The 22,454-nt window shown below is 43.8% G+C and overlaps 1 protein-coding gene across 4 annotated transcripts; it reads right to left on the bottom strand.

The window, feature by feature from the left end:
- Positions 1-9,994: 9,994 nt before the first annotated feature.
- Positions 9,995-22,151, bottom strand: LOC140104133 (uncharacterized). 4 transcript variants are annotated; one of them, XM_072127517.1, is made up of 5 exons: positions 21,952-22,037; positions 21,267-21,354; positions 12,095-12,141; positions 11,962-12,010; positions 9,995-11,817 (listed from the first exon to the last, which is right to left on the bottom strand). In XM_072127517.1, exons 3-5 carry the CDS (start codon positions 12,131-12,133, stop codon positions 11,360-11,362), a joined length of 546 nt encoding a protein of 181 aa, XP_071983618.1. In that variant the 5' UTR covers positions 12,134-12,141; positions 21,267-21,354; positions 21,952-22,037; the 3' UTR covers positions 9,995-11,359. The 4 variants fall into 4 exon arrangements, with proteins under 4 accessions (XP_071983618.1, XP_071983616.1, XP_071983617.1 ...); XM_072127515.1 differs by lacking the exon at positions 21,267-21,354 and having other exon boundaries at positions 21,952-22,151; XM_072127516.1 differs by lacking the exons at positions 21,267-21,354; positions 21,952-22,037 and adding an exon at positions 21,850-21,906.
- Between the last annotated feature and the right edge of the window lie 303 nt (positions 22,152-22,454).

The raw sequence follows: 22,454 nt of genomic DNA, 5'->3' as shown, positions 1-22,454 counted from the left end.
GCCCGATTTGATACATGCCTCACAGAATGGGTTTGTTAAAAGAAGAAGTGGGGTAAAAAATGTACGCTCTGTAATCGCTGTTCTGGACTGGGCCAGGGCAAGGCCACAGGCTAGGAAGCATGCGGCAATAATATCAGTCGACGCAGAAAAAGCTTTTGATAGCGTGGCCTTGCCCTGGCTCAAGAAAGTAATGAATAGGGTGGGGTTGAATGGGTTGTTTTATAAAGCAATAGACACAATGTATAGGGACCCACAGGCACAAGTTGTGACACAAGGGGAAATATCACAAAGGTTTAAATTATATAGAGGCACACGCCAGGGGTGCCCACTTTCACCCTTATTGTTTAATCTCACTATAGAACCTTTAGCAAGGAAAATTCATTAGGGTAATATTTTTCAGGGGATAAGGTTGGGGAAAGGGCACATTAGAATGAGTTTATTTGCAGACGACTTGGTGCTATTTTTGAATAACATAGGAAAAGACATACAAGGGGTATTAGATTTTTTTTTTAAAATATGAAAGTATATCGGGGTATAGAGTTAACACTCATAAAACACAGGTTCTGTTATTAGAAAAAAATGGAAGCACAGAATGGAACAATAAGTGGGGTTTGAATATAGTGAAGGACAAACTAAAATATTTGGGGATTTGGTTAGGTAGAGAGAGCACAGGATTATATGTGTTAAACTATGCCCCCCTGATTGAAAAAATTTCTAGGGACATCAACAAGTGGATGGAACTCCCCCTATCACTATTTGGAAGAAAAAATTTGATAAAAATGGTGATATTCCCTAAACTGATGTACACCATGCAATATCTCCCCCTTTTGCTGAAACACGACGATATAAGGAAAATAAATAGCCTATTCCAGAAGTTTCTATGGAGAAGGAAGAAAGTAAGGGTCTCATTGTCTTATATGCAGAAACCACGAGTGATGGGGGGCCTCTCCTTCCCTAATTTGAGAGAATACAATATCGCATGTATAGCCAGGTTCGTAGCCCAATGGGTAAACGGACAAGAAACATTGGTGGACCGGAAAGTAGAACAAAGCCTAGTAGAGCCTATGTCCTTGAACCAATATTTACACGAGAAAACAGTAAAATTAAGTGGGGAGGGGAAGACCTCAATACTACTGAGAGATACAAGGGGGTGTGGAAGATATTAAGGAGAAGATTTGGTTTGCCAGTAGAGAAATCTGAGTTTTTAAGTATCCGGGAAGTATTAGAAATGGAAAAATGGGAAGGACCCAAAGCATGGATCAGGGAATGGGAGAAGAAGGGAATATTGAAAGTAGCAGATATAGTAGATAGGGAGGAGAGAAGATTAAAAACATTTGATCATCAGTTAGTACATGTAATTGGAAAGAAAGAAGATATGTGGTGGCTAGGGAGAATGAATCAGATACACTTTGTGGCCTTTATAAAGGAAAGGGAGAGGAATCCATCAATAGCCAGTATTAGAAAAGCTATCACACAGAGAGGAGCAGATGTTTTTGAAAGAAGATCAGCAAGAAAGTGGAAGGAAGAGATAAGAACCGAGTTAACAGAGCAAGAAGTAGGCATGAGACTCCTGAAGGGGTGGAGAAAAACACAGAAAGTTACCACATCTGAAAACTTGAGAGAGATGCAGTGGAAGATACTGTTAAGAGCCTACTGAGCATTTGATAAGCCATTTCAAAATACATTCCTAGATTATAGAGAAGAATGCCCGAAGTGTGGGAAACCAAAAGCGAACCCTATACACTGCCTATGGTACTGCCAGGCAGTAAAGAATTTATGGAGGTCAACACACCAGCTTATTGAGTATGTTTTGGGGGAAGAAGTGGAGATGAATGTGTGGAGATGTATTTTTCAATACCACGAGGGAAGACCAAATAGGCAGAAAGAAGAACTGGTAGACTTGCTGATATTGGCGGTAAAAAAAAATATTACTGGCATAATGGATATCCACACACCTACCAACAATGCTACAAGTGAAAAGGAAATGGAAAGAATTTATGTACTTCCAATGGGTTGAAAAGATTAGTGAATATAAAAAGAACAACAGGGTGAAGTGGTTGCTAGTCTGGGGCCCCATAGTTAACAGGATCTTCTCAAGAGAGGAAATAAGTGCATTATATGGTGAAAATGAATTAGTAAATGAACTATATGGAAGCCAGTTGCATCTCAGGGAGGGGGTGAAGAATGCTGTAATGATGCAATGATAAACGAACAATGTTAATAAAAGTAGGTTTGTAAAATCTGCTCATATGTTAAGAACGAAAATGATACCCCTAAAGGGGGCATTTAAGGTTTTCTAAAAAATGGTAAAAAATCAAATAAAGATGACTTAAAAAAAAAAAAAAACACTTAACACTAATTTCTAATCAGCCAATCACATGGCGGCAACTCAGTGCATTTAGGCATGTAGACATGGTCAAGACAATCTCCTGCAGTTCAAACCGAGCATCAGTATGGGGAAGAAAGGTGATTTGAGTGCCTTTGAACGTGGCATGGTTGTTGGTGCCAGAAGGGCTTTGTCTGAGTATTTCAGAAACTGCTGATCTACTGGTATTTTCACGCACAACCATCTCTAGGGTTTACAGAGAATGGTCCGAAAAAGAAAAAACATCCAGTGAACGGCACTTCTGAGGGCGGAAATGCCTTGTTGATGCCAGAGGTCAGAGGAGAATGGGCAGACTGGTTCGAGCTGAAAGAAAGGCAACAGTGACTCAAATTGCCACCCGTTACAACCAAGGTAGGCAGAAGAGCATCTCTAAATGCACAGTATGTCGAACTTTGAGGCAGATGGGCTACAGCAGCAGAAGACCACACCGGGTGCCACTCCTTTCAGCTAAGAACAGGAAACTGAGGCTACAATTTGCACAAGATCATCGAAATTGGACAGTAGAAGATTGGAAAAACGTTGCCTGGTCTGATGAGTCTCGATTTCTGCTGCGACATTCGAATGGTAGGGTCAACAACATGAAAGCATGGATCCATCCTGCCTTGTATCAACGGTTCAGGCTGGTGGTGGTGGTGTCATGGTGTGGGGAACATTTTCTTGGCACTCTTTGGGCCCCTTGGTACCAATTGAGCATCGTTGCAACGCCACAGCCTACCTGAGTATTGTTGCTGACCATTTCCATCCCATTATGACCACAATGTACCCAACATCTGATGGCTACTTTCAGCAGGATAATGCGCCATGTCATAAAGCTGGAATCATCTCAGACTGGTTTGTTGAACATGACAATGAGTTCACTGTACTCAAATGGCCTCCACAGTCACCAGATCTCAATCCAATAGAGCATCTTTGGGATGTGGTGGAACGGGAGATTCGCATCATGGATGTGCAGCCGACAAATCTGCGGCAAGTGTGTGATGCCATCATGTCAATATGGACCAAAATCTCTGAGGAATGCTTCCAGCACCTTGTTGAATCTATGCCACGAAGAATTGAGGCAGTTCTGAAGGCAAAAGGGGGTCCAACCCGTTACTAGCATGGTGTACCTAATAAAGTGGCCGGTGAGTGTATAACCATACAGTATGTTGCCAATAATTAGAAGACTACACAATGAACTTTGCATGTTGAGGAATAAATCTTTATTAATTGATTGCTGTTTATCATTTGTCTCACGTGTGCTCAGTGCTTTTATATAATTATATGGCCTCTGCAAACCCCTTTTGTTCTAAATGTACCTGTCCAAAATACACTTCCCTTTGTCCTAAGAAGATCTTTGCCAAGGCTCACAGGGACAAGGCTAAATGTCGATTACAGTATAGATTCGGCCAAAACTAACAAAAATGACAGGACAAGGATATAGAACTAACAAGGCAAAAACGGTCATATAAAGTAGCTACAGGATGCAGCGAACGATTGTTGCCTTTTTTTGTTTGTTTAGTATGGCTTATCTTGTTTATCCGTTCAACTACTTACTTCGACTTATCAATTCTATATCCCTGTCTTGTCATTTTTGTAAGCATTGGCCAAATTATCTATACTGCAATGGCACTTTATAGCATAGCCAATACATTTTAGGTAATCCTTAAAACTGCTTCTGTAACAAAAAAGAAAAGAGACTCACATCTCAAAGAACGAGTTTTTGCTTTCTGTATACACCAGTCATTGCATTCATACTTTTTACTTTACATACTTTTGTTCCTTTTCCAACAGTTCCCCTACAGCCAAGGTGGCCCATAGCAGCCTTAAAGGGAACCTGTCATAAGAAATTGACCCAATAAACCACTTCCAGATTGTATTTTATTCATGGCCCAGTGTGAAAGTGAAATATAAATTGATTGTATAAAGTCGAGGAGGTGGAGAGTTTATGACTGAATTCAATCTCCTCCTGGCTTTGAACGCCTCCTCCTCTGTGATTGGCATCCTGCACCGGACTTCTGCAGATCTGGTTAGTGATGTCTCTGGGTGCAGGACCATCAATGATAGTGAAGGGGGCATTCTGAGGTAAGGAGAGCTTGACTTTAGTGTTCAAGTCTCTACCTCCATGATTTTATAAAGCCAGTTTACTCCTCACTTCAAACTGTTCAGTTACTTGACAACATCTTGGTAGTGGTTTAGTAGGTCAATTTCAGGTTCCCATTAATCAGCCCTTTGCTGATGTGTTGCTTTAGCCATGCTCTCTATTCCTGAGGAATAGTGTCTGTAGCCTGCCAGGACTATATGCAATACATGTGATATACCTACCTATGGAGTTCTGCAAGTGATGAAATCTTCAATATCAATTGTAACGCCCCCCATAAATGTGATATAGATGGGCGGCACAGTAGAAAAAGGGTTCAACCCCGTGGGTGCAAAGCTACAGCGAGTCCGATCCTAGACCGCTATGTGCAGCATACGACAAAGGAAGTAGCAGCACTCCGTTCCAGTTCAAGGAAGTTTATTTACCAAGTGAGGGTATAGCTATACCCTCACTTGGTGAATAAACTTCCTTGAAGTTATACGACATGGACAGAATAATACATATACCACATTTATGGGGGGCATACGACAAAGGAAGTAGCAGCACTCCGTTCCAGTTCAAGGAAGTTTATTTACCAAGTGAGGGTATAGCTATACCCTCACTTGGTGAATAAACTTCCTTGAACTGGAACGGAGTGCTGCTACTTCCTTTGTCGTATGCCCCCCATAAATGTGGTATATGTATTATTCTGTCCATGTAATAAGTTCTACATTAGGAAGACTATAAGAAACTTCAGGTAATGGCAGGCCAAGACTTATTAACCACATTACAACGTATCATCAGGGCGAACAAAGGTCCCTGTGTTTTGTGCGTAATGAAAGGGTTGATAGCACCAGGTAGAGACCACCAGAAGGACCTCCTACAACAGGAGGCTAAATGGATTATGAGATGTAATGCAATAGGGAGTCTCGGTTTAAATGATCGTAATGATATTATATGATTCTTTTGTTCCAAAAGGTACATATCTTTGTAACCCCTCCTTATTTTAAGTTTATGTGTTTTGCATTTATGTTTTTATGTTATGCACACTATTATACAAGCGTTGTTGATAGGTTACCTCCCTGACAATAGTGCTTATATGATAGCACCGTAAGGATGTAATAGGAGGCTAGAGAAAGCGCTACAGAGCAAAAAACGGCCCGTTGCTTCTGCCGCATGTCGGCGTCCATATATACCTGTACTTAAATACCAATAAAGCTAATGAAGTTGTACAAAATTCAGTGAGTGCCGCACTCTTTGATCTACTACTCTCCAATTTATTAATCTGTTTAAGACCTAGTTCTGGTACTGTTTTACCTTATGACAATTTTGATAAATCTGTCCCAGTGATTTTATATCAGTTCCTTATATTACTATTTTAAGAATACTACATGTTTACTGTTCTGACATTTTTGATAAAATTATGAGGACAGATTTATAAAACATGTCATAGGCTAGATTCGGAAAATATGCAAATAAGTTTTCCAGGATGGGATAAGGAAAACCACTCCTCTTTTGCTAACCTTGTAAGGCAGCCCCTTTTTCCACCAAGCATGACTTTTAGGAAGCCTAATGACATGATGCAACATTAAAACCAAACCAGTATATTTATTCCAGAAGAAACAGATTCACAACTGTAGACAGACCTGTTTCGACGTGATTGCGTCTCTGCTTGGCTGAGTGAGAAGTTATATGATTAGGGTCAGTAAATAAAAGTTCTCCTTACGGAGACTTTTGCCAATTAAGGCCCCTTTTTACTGAAGAGATGCAATTACGTCCAAACATTGCTGTCTGCAGTTGGGAATCTGTTCCTTCTGGAGTAGATACCGCATATACTGGAGTATAAGCCGACCTGAGTATAAGCCTGAATTTAAACACAAAATGCTGGAAAAACCTATTGACTCAAGTATAGCCAGCCAGCCCATGCCCCCTAATATATAGCCAGCAAGTCCATGCCCCCTAGTATTTAGCCAGCCAGCCCATGCCCCTTAGTATTTAGCCAGCCAGCCTATGCCTTCTTGTACATAACCAGCCCCTTCTCAAGAATATAGCCAGACAGCTCATGCCCACCAGTATATAGCCAGACTGTTCATGACCCCAGTATAAAGCCAGCCAGCTAATGCCCCCCAGTATATAGCCACCCCATGCCTCTTTGTATATAGCCAGACAGACCCTGTCCCCAGATATATAGCTAGCCTCCTGCCTCCAGTATATAGCCAGCCTATGCCTCAGTATACAGTCAGCCCATGCCCCCTAGTATATATCCAGCCAGCCCATGCCCATTGTTCTAAAAGTTCTCAAATTCACTAAATACCAAACTCCACATGTTTTAATAAGTAAAAACCACTAAGATACATTTAACCAGCAAAAAAAAGGGGGGAAAAGCAGTCAAACAAAGCAAAACTTATGATAAATGTGCCCCAGTGATTCCTATTGTTTATGTGACATGACAAGACACTAGATCAGAGCACAGAAGAAACTTAACAAAACAAAGTGAAAGAATAAAAATAGGTGTGGACCAACAGGTGAGATTCCTAGTAATTTTGTTTAGCTTCTTCAGATAAACCCCACCCTACTTTTCATTTTAAAAGAGCGTATGACTATTGAATTTTTTACATTTTTGCTTAGATATAGGCCATTTTAAACTTTTTTAAAGCCAGAAAGTGGTGCAAATCTCTTCATAAATCCCCCCTGGTCTTTTTGAAAATATACATAGATGGAAAAACACTGGATTGGAGGATCTTGCCATCTGAGATGTTCGCTACTCAAGATGGAGGCAAGATGAATAAAAAAGTGGACAAGTAAGTGCAAAATATTAAAGTGTATTGTTGGTACTCGGAGTGTCACTTAATTCGAGAGACTTGCACCTTAGAAAGGATGAAAGAGGGTGCATGCTAGTTAGGTGCTGCTAGCCTCAAACCACAAGGACCGATCTTTGTTGATTGTTCATTGCAATGATGAACACACAAGACTGTGAAGCTCATTTTGGAACGGCACTATGTACACCAGGCGGCAACTGTACTTGCTAAGAAAAAACTTCAGTTTTTTACATTTCCCTTGTAGTATTACCCAACGAAGGCTTCGGTACGAAGCCCAAATGTGTTGTATGTCAATAAACTGAAGATTTTAAGCAAGTACAGTTTCCATAGGTGTACGCAGCGCCATTCTAAAACGAGCCTCAGTCTTGTGTGTTCTTCAAGATATATAGCGTAGATGCACTACACCAACAAAATCCTGTACATCAACCACGGTTACACCAATGTTGGTTGATGAACCATACAACCACTTTGTCAGTCCTCCAATCCTTATTATCTAAGTATGTACGTTCTCATTTGTACTTTAACCCCTTTCCGACAAGCTGGGTCCTGGTGCATTGAGAGGGCTCGCGGGCCGAGCCCTCTCCATAGCCGGTAAGTCTTTGCTGCATATTGCTTACCGGCTTACCAGCTAGCACCGATCGTGGGTGTTTTCCTGGCGATCGCTGCCAGCAATGCTGCCGGCAGCTTCAAGATGCCCCCATCTTGCCAGGAATCGTCGCTCCCTGTGACATCATCAGGGAGCGACGATCCATCGCCATGACTGCCTCAGGTCTTCAGAAGGCTGTCTCATTTTAACCCATTCATTACAATGTGCTATCAGCACATTGTAATGAATGAGGAGGAAAATCCCCATATACTGACTTACTGTAGTATGCCTTACTTATTATCCGGCCAGGGCAATGGCCGGATAATAAGTGTCCATTCCATAAAGATGCTAGGAACGGACTGGGAGCCTGGACAGTGAAGCGCCTGAATGTGGCGCAGAGTGTCCGGCGCGGTGCCAGAGGTGTCAGTGGAACACATGCAGGAGGCACACTGGGTCACTGCAGGGTAAGTGCTGACACAACACAGGAACTGGAAGCTGGAGCAGGGTAAGTATACTTTTGCCAACCCTGCATCCCTAAGGGTTATCTAGAGGCATTTTTATCCAATAAATATATATTACAAAGTTTCTTATCTTCAATTGCTCTATTCCGGTGTAAAGGGGTCTTTCATTAATGGAGGTATGAGCTATGTTTTCAAAGGGTTAGTCTCCCTCTGACCTGGTTGCAGAAAAACTAGAAAGAAACTGATGTTAGAACTTGTTATCCCATAATTTTATCCTGGCATCTAGGGCATCAGTTTTTAAAATATACTTATACAGAAGATGGATCAAAAAGTGCTAAATGACCAATGGGTGTCTATTTACTCTCATGCATTTTTATGATGTGGTGGCAATGAATATGCCCATATGAATTTTTCACCTTCCAGTGCCATGTGGTGGGTGAAATAATGAGGACATTTTATCTGCAAATATGCCTTATTAGGCCATCATGGTTACCAATCACTACTTTGGTATGTATTTAGACTTACTGGGGCAGGTTTACCAAGTCAGAAGGGGTGGCACCACCCCTGATTGCCACAGTGAAGGATGTATGTAAACCGTATAAGAAATGTGACATGTGTCCATAGTCCACTGTATGATATCAGTTACCAATACCTGTTAAACTGAGACCTTGAGATTCTTCAGTAACATAGTGCGGGGTCTGAATCTACTCATCAGTAGGTGTATTAGAGGTGTGAGCTTGCAGAAATCAAACTTTGGAGATCTTGTAGAATAAATGGCTAGTTTCCATGGATTTTCTTTTGTTACAATTTGTGGAAAAATCACTTTCCAATTGAAATCAATGGACACCAAGTCTTAAAGCACCAGGCCCTACATTCTGGGCAGCATCCAGGGGGGAATATACGTAACAAGAAAGCCTGACAGTGGACTTTGGCCAGGTATTTGACCCAGATTTTTCCTCAGTGTAAGCATACCCTTAATATTCTTTATGTATTGTTCACCCCCTTGTACAGTATGAGGGGGATCTGCCATAGAGCAGAACTCTTATAAGGGTTCTTCGCAGCTTCTTGCAAAAGAAGGTCATAGGAGAGTTTTAGAAAAATGGAAGTTGATATTTTGTTTGTCTTCACACTCTACTCAGGAAACACTGTTTTAGGTCCTATATAGTTTCCATATGATGACTATGGGCACCCAGAATTTTATAATTTGTATTATTTATCTTTATGTTATGTTGCACCCCCATGTCCCCCTCCTCATACAGTGCACACTCCAATATCCCTCTCCTCAAATATCCTGCTCCCCCTGTCTTCCTTTTCCATAAAGAGCCAACACCACTATGTCCCCTTTTCCCCTTGTCGCCCATGTTCTTCTCATTTTTACACAACCAGCACCTTATTGTCCCACTCCTTTACCCCTTGTGCCCCCTCCTCTCACAGCCAGCACCCTCATATCCCATTCCTCCTCCCACAGCCAACACCCTTGTGTCTACCTTCTCCTACAACCTTGTGTCTTGCTCCTCCTCCCATAGCCAGCACCCCCAGATTCCCCTCCTCACACATTGAGCACCCCCATGCTTCTCTTCGAAATGATAAACTGCCCTCATTATCTAAATTGCTCAATCATTTTTTTTTAGGAAAAGAGAAATAAAGGACACAACACTATTAAATATGGTTAAGTATTTATTTCAACATTTATTACTTAACCATAAAAAAATTCCCTAAACCTAAAGATGTTGATCCAGAAGAAGGCAAAAACCCCTGGGGGAAAAATTCCTTCTTGACCCCGGGAAAAGGCGATCAGTCCCAAGACCCTGGATCACACCTGCTTATTCCTATTTAGTGTGTACTAATTATTCTTATTAAGTGTTGAATTTTGATTATTTTGTTGACTGTGTAAAGTAATACTGCACTATAATTAGTGTTGAGGCTAAAACTATCCTAAGTATCATTAATTATTTATTATATGTATTTATTTATTATTTTATTATTACTTATATTTCACATGTAATTTTACTCTTTGCTTAATCTATATCTATGCTTATCCCTATCCCTATATAATTTAATTAAAATGAGTGTTATTTGTATTATTTAATTTATTAATGTTAATATTGACGCTACACTGTTTTAATTGATGTGTCAAACCTATCCTAAGTAGTATTAATAATATGATATACATATCATTACTAATTTTTATAATGTAATTTCATTATAAATTTAATCTTGATCCTATCCCTAAAGTTGTTGATCCAGAAGAAGGCAAAAAACCCCTGGACACATTCAGCCAATTCATGTCACAGGGGAAAAATTCCTTCTTGACCCCGGGAAAAGGCGATCGGTCCTGAGACCCTGGATCAAAACTGCTAAGTTATCATGGTTTTTAAATTTAATGTGGTTATCATTAAAAATTACTAATACTATTTTTGGGGTTATCATTATACTACGGCTCTAATACTACGGTACTTTTTAAATATTATTAAATACTAATATTATTTATAACAACTATTTTTTAAATTGCATGTTAATCTGAGTACTTGTATTATATAATGTGTAATTGTTTAGATTAATGTTTAATATAATTGTTTATATTAATTCTACATTTTATTTAATTTGGCTAAACCTATTCCAAGTATTATTAATGTATATGTTTATAATTCTAATTTAATATTTTGAATGTAATTTTATTGTAAATGTAATCTTGATCCTATCCCTAAAGCTGTTGCTCCAGAAGAAGGCAAAAAAAAAACCCTGGATACATTTAGCCAATTCATGTCACAGGGGAAAAATTCCTTCTTGACCCCGGGAAAAGGCGATCAGTCCAGAGACCCTGGATCAAAGCTGCTGATATCTAGTGTGTGCAAGTTGCTATAAGAATTAATCTGAGGCTTGCTATTATCCTGTCAATACTAAATATGTGTAATTATTACTATTATAACTATATTGTATTACAATAATTAATATTATTTCTAGTCTATGTATTTTGTGTGGTGCTCTTACCATCCAGTGGGGCCTGGCCACATGTCGGTCGGAGGAGGAGGGTCCAGAGGATGTTCTTCTTCATCCGGAGGCTGCTGCCGATGTACTGGAGGATGGAAGACTGGTGTGCATCTGATGGCGTCTGACCGAAGACTTCACAATTCTCTTCTTCCTGATCATCTTCTTTATCCTCTTTGTCTTCTGTATCTTCAATACAGTCCTCTTCTCAGTCTCTTGTGAGCTCCTCTGCTCTTCCTTGTACTCCCGAGTAGACTTCTTGTCTTTCTTCTCATCTTCCTGCACCTTCTCATCCAAGGAGGTCGTCTCCACATCTTGTACCTCCACCTTCTCCTCATGGCGCGGCTGGTTCAGCATAACTGGGGCAGGTTCTTCATCATCCCATGGCCATGGCAGATATTTCTTCTGAGCCTCCCGGTTAGTGGGCATGAGGCGATCCATATTGTAGAGAGGTGATGGAAGGAATCTCGTGGCATAGATGAGAAGCTGAAGATCTCTCTCCTCCTGGGTGCTGGGATGAGCTGAAAAATTAAAATAGAAAATAGAATTAGTTATAAAATATCCGAATCTAAAACATATTGTAAACTTCTTTGATGCTGGATTATTGACATTACAAAGACCTTTCTGTGTTATTAGTGTAATTTTAGATGAGAGGGAAAACTTACCTGAGAAAACTCCAGGTCCAAACAGGCAATCTGAGCTGCGGAAGATTTCCTTAGGAAAATAGAAACCAGTAAGTGTCCACTTACCTCTCATCAGGAATAGACCATATGACAATATGACAATACAGTCACTAACCTGTGCTCTCCTGTAGATGCGGGAAACTTCTGACTCCATTGCAAAAGCTGAAACCCAGAAAGAGACTTAGTCGCTGATAAGTGAATACTAGAGATGAGCGAACACTAAAATGCTCGGGTACTCGTTATTCGAGACGAACTTTTCCCGATGCTCGAGTGCTCGTCTCGAATAACGAACCCCATTGAAGTCAATGGGAGACTCGAGCATTTTTCAAGGGGACCAAGGCTCTGCACAGGGAAGCTTGGCCAAACACCTGGGAACCTCAGAAAAGGATGGAAACACCACGGAAATGGACAGGAAACAGCAGGGGCAGCATGCATGGATGCCTCTGAGGCTGCTTAATCGCACCATTATGCCGAAATTATGGGCAACAGCATGGCCATGACAGAGTGACAGAATGAAGCTAGATAGCATGTAAAACATCCAATAATTGACCCTGACACTATAGGGGACGGCATGCAGAGGCAGCGGCAGCAGCGGCAGGCTAGAGAGTGGCATGGCGACATACCCTAATTGGACTCAGGCTTCAAACCAATGGGTGTCAGAGAGGAACCAAAGGAGGTGAGCAAGAAGCGCTCAAATAATATCGGTACATGATAAAAGTTTGCCAGTATATTTTGTGGATTACACAGCAGGGTGGCGACAAAGTTAACATGGAAGCCATGAAAACAACCCAAAATTCTGCCTGACACAGCTCGTTTGATAAGGGGACCATGTATGCTTACAGTTCATGCCAGTCGCTGCACTGGCTGCCAGTCTCCTTTCGAATACAGTTTAAAATAATAATAACCCTCATCCATAAAGCTCTGTATAATGCTGCACCCCCCTACCTCTCCTCTCTTATCTCAGTCTATCGCCCAACCCGTGCTCTTAGATCCGCCAGTGATCTTAGATTAACCTCTACCCTAGTGCGGACCTCCCACTCGCGTCTCCAAGACTTCTCTAGAGCTGCACCAATTCTATGGAATGCTCTGCCCTGGACTATCAGACTAATACCTAACCTCCAAAGTTTCAAACGTGCTCTTAAAACCCATTTCTTTAGGCAAGCCTATAACACTCATTAACTGCATGAAGTTTTAACTCTTCTACTAACCCGTCCTGTGTCGTCCTCCCATCTGTTATCCAGCAACCAACAGGCACCAGACTTCTCTGCAGTCCCATCCACCCTGGACCTGGTATATAAGATGACGGCTGAGTGGTTCAAGCGACAGCAATTCCATTTATTATATTTTTTTCTATTCCCTAAGAAGAATGGCTTGACCATTAAATATTCTTTTACCTCGTGTTACCCCATCATCTTCATAAACCGTAAGCTCTGGCGAGCAGGGACCTCACTCCTGTTGTTCCATACAAATGTTGTGCTCTGTTACATTACATTTGTATTTGTTTCCTATGATTTGTAAAGCGCTACAGAATATGATGACGCTATATAAATAAAGATTATTATTATTATTATTATGGAGGCAGTGAACTAGTAGTAGATTAAAGGTGCTGCAACTATGTTAGTTGGATCTTGGGATGGAGCTGGCGCTCTGCAGCCAGGCGAGCTTTTGCCAATCCAAGCCCCTGTCTCTAGGCTACTCCCCAAACAGCACTTCTAAGAACCTTTTGTATAAGATCAAGTGTAGTAGCGTTCTTATAAGTTTAGGATATGGCGGGTGAGGGGAATGTAAACAGATGCGCAAGAAGCGCTGAAATAATATCCCTAAATGGTAAAAGTTTGCAAGTATATTTTGTGGATTACACAGCAGGGTGGCGACAAAGTTAACAACTTTGATGTGGAATGCCCTGTAATAGCTCTTGGGCGGTGTGCCTTTTATCGCCTAGGCTCAGCAGTTTCAGCACCGCCTGCTGTCGCTTAGCGACGGCACTGCTGCTGTGCCTAGAGCTACCGACTGATGGCGCCATGCCCACGGATGGTAATTCGGAGGAGGAGGAGGTGGAGGAGGGGTGGGAGGAGGTATAGTAGGCCTTTGAGACCTGGACCGAGGTAGGCCCCGCAATTCTCTGCGTCGGCAGTATATGACCAGCCCCAGGGTCAGACTCGGTCCCAGCCTGCACCAAGTTAAGTGTAGTAGCGTTCTTATAAGTTTGGGATATGGCGGGTGAGGGGAATGTAAACAGATGCGCAAGAAGCGCATGATGCGCATGGAGCTGGCGCTCCGCTGCCAGGCGAGCTTTCGCCAATTCAAGCCCCTGTCTCTAGGCTACTCCCCAAACAGCACTTCTAAGAACCTTTTGTATAAGATCAAGTGTAGTAGCGTTCTTATAAGTTTAGGATATGCCGGGTGAGGGGAATGTAAACAGATGCGCAAGAAGCGCATGATGCGCATGGAGCTGGCGCTCCGCTGCCAGGCGAGCTTTCGCCAATTCAAGCCCCTGTCTCTAGGCTACTCCCCAAACAGCACTTCTAAGAACCTTTTGTATAAGATCAAGTGTAGTAGCGTTCTTATAAGTTTAGGATATGCCGGGTGAGGGGAATGTAAACAGATGCGCAAGAAGCGCATGATGCGCATGGAGCTGGCGCTCCGCTGCCAGGCGAGCTTTCGCCAATTCAAGCCCCTGTCTCTAGGCTACTCCCCAAACAGCACTTCTAAGAACCTTTTGTATAAGATCAAGTGTAGTAGCGTTCTTATAAGTTTAGGATATGCCGGGTGAGGGGAATGTAAACAGATGCGCAAGAAGCGCTGAAATAATATCCCTAAATGGTAAAAGTTTGCCAGTATATTTTGTGGATAACACAGCAGGGTGGCGACAAAGTTAACAACTTTGATGTGGAATCCATGAAAACAACCCAAATTTCTGCCTGACACACCTCGTTTGATAAAGGGACGATGTATGGAGGCAGCTATATGGACGACTTTTGGAGGTAGCAATGGAGACAACGTGTGGAGGCTGCTATGGAGACAATTTAATTTGGATAGTGCCTGTATGTGGCAGTCCCAAACATTTTTCAAACCAGAGGAGCAGGTAGGTGGCCCTCCAGTAAAATGGAATAGATTGAGTGCCTGTATGTGGCAGTCCCAAAAATGTTTCAAACCAGAGGAGCAGGTAGGTGGCCCTGCAGTAAAATGGAATAGATTGAGTGCCTGTATGTGGCAGTCCCAAAAATGTTTCAAACCAGAGGAGCAGGTAGGTGGCCCTGCAGTAAAATGGAATAGATTGAGTGCCTGTATGTGGCAGTCCCAAAAATGTTTCAAACCAGAGGAGCAGGTAGGTGGCCCTGCAGTAAAATGGAATAGATTGAGTGCCTGTATGTGGCAGTCCCAAAAATTTTTCAAACCAGAGGAGCAGGTAGGTGGCCCTCCAGTAAAATGGAATAGATTGAGTGCCTGTATGTGGCAGTCCCAAAAATGTTTCAAACCAGAGGAGCAGGTAGGTGGCCCTGCAGTAAAATGGAATAGATTGAGTGCCTGTATGTGGCACTCACAAAAATTGTTTCAAACAGAGGACCGGGTAGGTGGCCCTCCAGAAAAATTAAATGCATGAAGTACTATAGCAAGAGCCAGTGGGCCCTGTCAAAAAATAGCCATTTTCCTCTGCTTTACTGTACAAAGAGGAGGAGAAGGAGGAAAATGAGGAGGAGGAGGAGTGGATCAATTATTCAGGTTGAGCTTCCTTCACCTGGTGGAGATTGGAAATTCTGAGAAATCCAGCCTTTATTCATTTTAATAAGCGTCAGCCTGTCAGCGCTGTCAGTCGACAGGCGTGTACGCTTATCGGTGATGATGCCACCAGCTGCACTGAAAACCCGCTCGGACAAGACGCTAGCGGCAGGGCAGGCAAGAACCTCCAAGGCGTACAGCGCCAGTTCGTGCCACATGTCCAGCTTTGAAACCCAGTAGTTGTAGGGAGCTGTGTGATCATTTAGGACGATGGTATGGTCAGCTACGTACTCCCTCACCATCTTTCTGTAAAGATCAGCCCTACTCTGCCGAGACTGGGGACAGGTGACAGTGTCTTGCTGGGGTGACATAAAGCTGGCAAAAGCCTTGTAAAGCGTACCCTTGCCAGTGCTGGACAAGCTGCCTGCTCGCCTACTCTCCCTCGCTACTTGTCCCGCAGAACTACGCACTCTGCCGCTAGCGCTGTCAGAAGGGAAATACTGTTTCAGCTTGTGCACCAGGGCCTGCTGGTATTCATGCATTCTCACACTCCTTTCCTCTGCAGGGATGAGAGTGGAAAGATTTTGCTTGTACCGTGGGTCCAGGAGAGTGAACACCCAGTAATCGGTGCTGGAATAAATTCTTTGAACGCGAGGGTCACGGGATAGGCAGCCTAGCATGAAATCTGCCATATGCGCCAGAGTACCAACGCGTAAGAATTCACTCCCCTCACTGGCCTGACTGTCCATTTCCTCCTCCTCCAACTCCTCCAACTCCTCTTCTTCTGCCCATACACGCTGAACAGTAAAGGACTCAACAATGGTCCCCTCTTGTGTCTCACCAACATTCTCCTCCTCTTCCTCCTCATCCTCCTCCACCTCCACCTCCTCCGATATGCGCTGAGAAACAGACCTGAGGGTGCTTTGGCTATCAACAAGGGAATATTCTTCCCCTGTCTCTTGTGACGAGCGCAAAGCTTCCGACTTCATGCTGACCAGAGAGTTTTTCAACAGGCCAAGCAGCGGGATGGTGAGGCTGATGATGGCGGCATCGCCACTGACCATCTGTGTTGACTCCTCAAAGTTACTCAGCACCTGACAGATATCAGACATCCACGTCCACTCCTCATTGTAGACTTGAGGAAGCTGACTGACCTGACTACCAGTTCTGGTGGAAGTTGACATCTGGCAGTCTACAATCGCTCTGCGCTGCTGGTAAACTCTGGATAACATGGTCAGTGTTGAATTCCACCTCGTGGGCACGTCGCACAACAGTCGGTGAGCGGGCAGTTGGAGGTGGCGCTGCGCTGCCCTGAGAGTGGCAGCATCTGGGCTGGACTTCCTGAAATGCGCACAGATGCGGCGCACCTTCGTGAGCAAATCAGACAGATTGGGGTATGTCTTGAGGAAACGCTGAACTATCAGATTTAACACATGGGCCAGGCATGGCACATGTGTCAGTCTGCCGAGTTGCAGAGCCGCCACCAGGTTACGGCCGTTGTCACACACAACCATTCCCGGCTTGAGGTTCAGCGGTGCCAGCCACAGATCAGTCTGCGCCGTGATGCCCTGTAATAGCTCTTGGGCGGTGTGCCTTTTGTCGCCTAGGCTCAGCAGTTTGAGCACCGCCTGCTGTCGCTTAGCGACGGCACTGCTGCTGTGCCTAGAGCTACCGACTGATGGCGCCGTGCCCACGGATGGTAGTTCGGAGGAGGAGGTGGAGGAGGGGTGGGAGGAGGAGGAGGCATAGTAGGCCTGAAACACCTGGACCGAGGTAGGCCCCGCAATCCTCGGCGTCGGCAGTATATGAGTAGCCCCAGTGTCAGACTCGGTCCCAGCCTCCACCAAGTTAACCCAATGTGCCGTCAGCGATATATAGTGGCCCTGCCCGGCAGCACTCGTCCACGTGTCCGTGGTCAGGTGGACCTTGTCAGAAACGGCGTTGGTCAGGGCACGGATGATGTTGTCTGACACGTGCTGGTGCAGGGCTGGGACGGCACATCGGGAAAAGTAGTGGCGGCTGGGGACCGAATACCGAGGGGCGGCCGCCGCCATGAGGTTGCGAAAGGCCTCGGTCTCTACTAGCCTATAGGGCAGCATCTCCAGGCTAAGCAATCTGGAGATGTGCACATTAAGGGCTTGGGCGTGCGGGTGGGTTGCACTATATTTGCGTTTCCGCTCCAGCGTCTGGGGTATGGAGAGCTGAACGCTGGTGGATGCTGTGGAGGATCGTGGAGGCGACGATGGGGTTTTTGTGGCAGGGTCCTGGGCAGGGGGCTGACTAGCAGCTGACACAGGGGAAGGAGCAGTGGTGTGCACGGCCGGAGGTGAACGGGCTTGTTGCCACTGAGTGGGGTGTTTAGCATTCATATGCCTGCGCATACTGGTGGTAGTTAAGCTAGTAGTGGTGGAACCCCTGCTGAGCCTGGTTTGGCAAATGTTGCACACCACAGTCCGTCGGTCATCCGGTGTTTCCTTAAAGAACCTCCAGACTTCTGAAGATCTAGCCCTCGCCGCAGGAGCCCTCGCCACGGGAGCTTCACTAGTTGACACATTTGGCGCTGATGCACCAGCTCTGGCCCTGCCTCTCCGTCTGGCCCCACCACTGCCTCTTCCAACCTGTTCTGGTCGAGGACTCTCCTCCGTCTCAGAAGCACTGTGTTCACCCGGCCTCTCAACCCAGCTTGGGTCTGTCACCTCATCATCCTCCGATCCCTCAGTCTGCTCCCCCCTCGGACTTCCTGCCCTGACAACAACTTCCCCACTGTCTGACAACCGTGTCTCCTCATCGTCGGACACCTCTTTACACACTTCCACTACGTCAAGAAGGTCATCATCACCCACAGACTGTGACTGTTGGAAAACCTGGGCATCGGAAAATTGCTCAGCAGCAACCGGACAAGTGGTTTGTGACTGTGGGAAGGGTCCAGAAAACAGTTCCTCAGAGTATGCCGGTTCAAATGCCAAATTTTCCTGGGAGGGGGCAGACTGGGGGGGAGGAGGCTGAGGTGCAGGAGCTGGAGGAGTGGCGATTTCGGTGACATGGGTGGACTGCGTGGAAGACTGACTGGTGGTGGACAAATTGCTCGAAGCATTGTCAGCAATCCACGACATCACCTGTTCGCACTGTTCTGGCCTCAACAGTGCTCTACCACGAGTCCCAGTAACTTCAGACATGAACCTAGGGAGTGTAGCTCTGCGGCGTTCCCCTGCTCCCTCATCAGCAGGTGGTGTCTCACCCCGCCCAGGACCACGGCCTCTGACCCCTGCAGTAGTTGGACGCCCACGTCCCCGCCCTCGTCCTCTACCCCTAGCCCTCGGGTTAAACATTTTTAAAATGAGAGTTATAGCTTTATTTTTTTTTTTACTTTTTTTTGTTTTTTTTTGTGTTTTTTTTTTTTTTGTGTTTTTTGTTTTTTTTTGAGTTTTTAAAACCAAACAATGCTATCCTATTGCTATGGCTATTTTCTAGCCAAGTATCAAAGCACACTACTATGCCAGATGAGATGACACAGAGTTAGTGCCTAATTGAAATCCAACCCCTACTAAATTTTCCCACTTCGGTCTTTGCTATGGATATGTGCGTCACTAAGCGCAGAACACAGCGGTCGCAAGTCTCACTACAAATTGCTCAGAATTGGCTAGTACATGCACTGCAGAAAGTACAGCCACCAGCAGATCAACCAGAAATCAAATATATAGAACGCTACTGTATGCGTAAGTAAGCTCTTTGTATTCTCCTATGGCTATTTTCTAGCCAAGTATCAAAGCACACTACTATGCCAGATGAGATGACACTGAGTTAGTGCCTAATTGAAATCCAACCCCTACTAAATTTTCCCACTTCGGTCTTTGCTATGGATATGTGCGTCACTAAGCGCAGAACACAGCGGTCGCAAGTCTCACTACAAATTGCTCAGAATTGGCTAGTACATGCACTGCAGAAAGTACAGCCACCAGCAGATCAACCAGAAATCAAATATATAGAACGCTACTGTATGCGTAAGTAAGCTCTTTGTATTCTCCTATGGCTATTTTCTAGCCAAGTATCAAAGCACACTACTATGCCAGATGAGATGACACTGAGTTAGTGCCTAATTGAAATCCAACCCCTACTAAATTTTCCCACTTCGGTCTTTGCTATGGATATGTGCGTCACTAAGCGCAGAACACAGCGGTCGCAAGTCTCACTACAAATTGCTCAGAATTGGCTAGTACATGCACTGCAGAAAGTACAGCCACCAGCAGATCAACCAGAAATCAAATATATAGAACGCTACTGTATGCGTAAGTAAGCTCTTTGTATTCTCCTATGGCTATTTTCTAGCCAAGTATCAAAGCACACTACTATGCCAGATGAGATGACACTGAGTTAGTGCCTAATTGAAATCCAACCCCTACTAAATTTTCCCACTTCGGTCTTTGCTATGGATATGTGTGCCACTAAGAGCTAAACACAACGGTAGCAAGTCCCCCTGCTAATTCCTCACAAAATGGTACTAGATGCAAATTAAAATAAAAAAAGTAGAACGTTATTGTAGCCCTAAGAAGGGCTGTTGGGTTCTTTGAGAATCACTCCTGCCTAACAGTAAGCTAATAGAACACCCTAACGCTTTCCCTGACCAGCAGCAGCTCTCTCCCTAGCGGCATCCAGACACAGAATGATCCGAGCAGCGCGGGCAGCGGCTAGTCTATCCCAGGGTCACCTGATCTGGCCAGCCAACCACTGCTATCGACGTGTAAGGGTACCACGTCATGCTGGGTGGAGTGCAGAGTCTCCTGGCTTGTGATTGGCTCTGTTTCTGGCCGCCAAAAAGCAAAACGGCGGGAGCTGCCATTTTCTCGAGCGGGCGAAGTATTCGTCCGAGCAACGAGCAGTTTCGAGTACCCTAATGCTCGACCGAGCATCAAGCTCGGACGAGCATGTTCGCTCATCTCTAGTGAATACACATCCAGATGTCAGGCCAGGCCACCACTAGGGGGTGCACTGGAGCATAGTGCAAAATGTTGTATTAGTCACGTGTCCTAAAAGATAGGGCTTATGTACAGTAACAATATAGCAAAACCATCACTGTTTCTTAAAGTAACCAATCAGGGTTTAGCTCTTCATTTCCAAAATTCATATTAAAAAATGAAAGCTGAGCAGTTATTGGTGGCTAAAAGCAGCAAAGTTTTAACCTGATGCAGAGGATTTGAAGATCTGTTTCAGAAAATAAACTGCTTGTCATGAGGAGGTAGTAAGAAAAGACTTTACTAGAAGATGTAATGGGCCTCATTTATTAAAGCGTCTGACCATGAAAGTCATTTCTATAGCAGCTCAGCTAACTTTTTCTAAACTGCTTTGGAAAAATGAGAGCTGAGCACCGATTGATCACCAGGGGTAAGAGAGATAGTTTTGCTGTGATCTATGATGCCCAATAATCAACGATAATAACCATAATAACCAATCAGAGCTCAGCTTTCATATTTTAAACTGCTTTGAAAAAATGAAAGATGAGCAGCGATAAGCTGTTGGGGACAATAAAGATAATTTTATTAAGACAGGGGTAGATTTATCATACGTCCTACCTGGTGAAGTTTTCTGGCTGCCATGTCATAAAATTGGTGTACAAGAAGTGAATAATCTCCCCCATAATATTAAGTAAGCAATCAATCCCTAGTAGTGACAGAAAGTATTATCATTTAGTGAGACTAGCAACCAATCTGAGCTCATCTTTCATTTACTCAAGTGCTTTGGAAACTTGAAAGCTGAGCAGTGATTGGTTGCTGGGGCCACAACAACAAACAACAGTTTTGATAAAGGAGATCTCATTATAATCATAATTTCACATATCACATTTATTACAAATCGTATTATAATTATTCTGCTTTTTTCACATTCTCATATAAACCATTTACAGTAAACAACAGTGTATTTAACCCCTTAATGACCAGACTCCATAGAACTGTAATAACCAGATCATAACCAGATTTATAACTTTTCCTTGGAGAAATTACTTGTATGTCCTCTTCTTCTTGGGGAAACATATAAACACAAAACTTACTATTATTATACAGTCACCGTGGCCATAGGAAGTAATATGACAAGCTAGGGTGCTAGGGTGGTAAAAGATCCGGGGCACGGGCCCCAATGTATATCTATGGTACTTACAGTAATGGCCACTCCTGTACATAACCCAATCACATGTGGTTGTGCCAATAACTTTACTGACGATATATTTACAGCTACAGAAATCCCAGGAGAAATCCCTACTTGTTACATCCAGTGACTGCAGGTGATGTGTCCACTTCACTACTAGGCCCGACATCACCACTTCTCCTCTTCAGCCACGAGTCCTCCCTGTGGAGTTCACCACACAGACATCTTGGGGCAGATTTATCAAGCTGTCTAAAAGTTGCCCATAGCAACCAATTACAACTCAGCTTTCATTTTACCAGTTCTCATGAATATTTAAAAGGGGAGCTATTATTGGTTGCCATGGTCAACTAAGAACATTCCTCCTTTTAGACAGTGTGATCATTGTCTCGAAAATCTTGCTTTTCTGAAGGTGCGTTCACATGTTGCAGTCACAAATGCATCGCAATCAGATTTGGTTTTAGGTGCAGTTTTGTTATTTTAACAGGTGATCTACATTTGTGGAACAGGTTTCCCATTCAAACTCATATTCACCCGTTCAGTTCATGTCTTTTAAATTAACAAAACTGCACCTAAAACCACCTCAAAACTGATTGTGATGCAGTTGTAACTGCAATGTG

The sequence above is a fragment of the Engystomops pustulosus genome, chromosome 10 (genome assembly GCF_040894005.1).
Source record: "Engystomops pustulosus chromosome 10, aEngPut4.maternal, whole genome shotgun sequence".
Classification (NCBI taxonomy): domain Eukaryota; kingdom Metazoa; phylum Chordata; class Amphibia; order Anura; family Leptodactylidae; genus Engystomops; species Engystomops pustulosus.
This window is presented reverse-complemented; position numbering and strand designations above follow the sequence as displayed.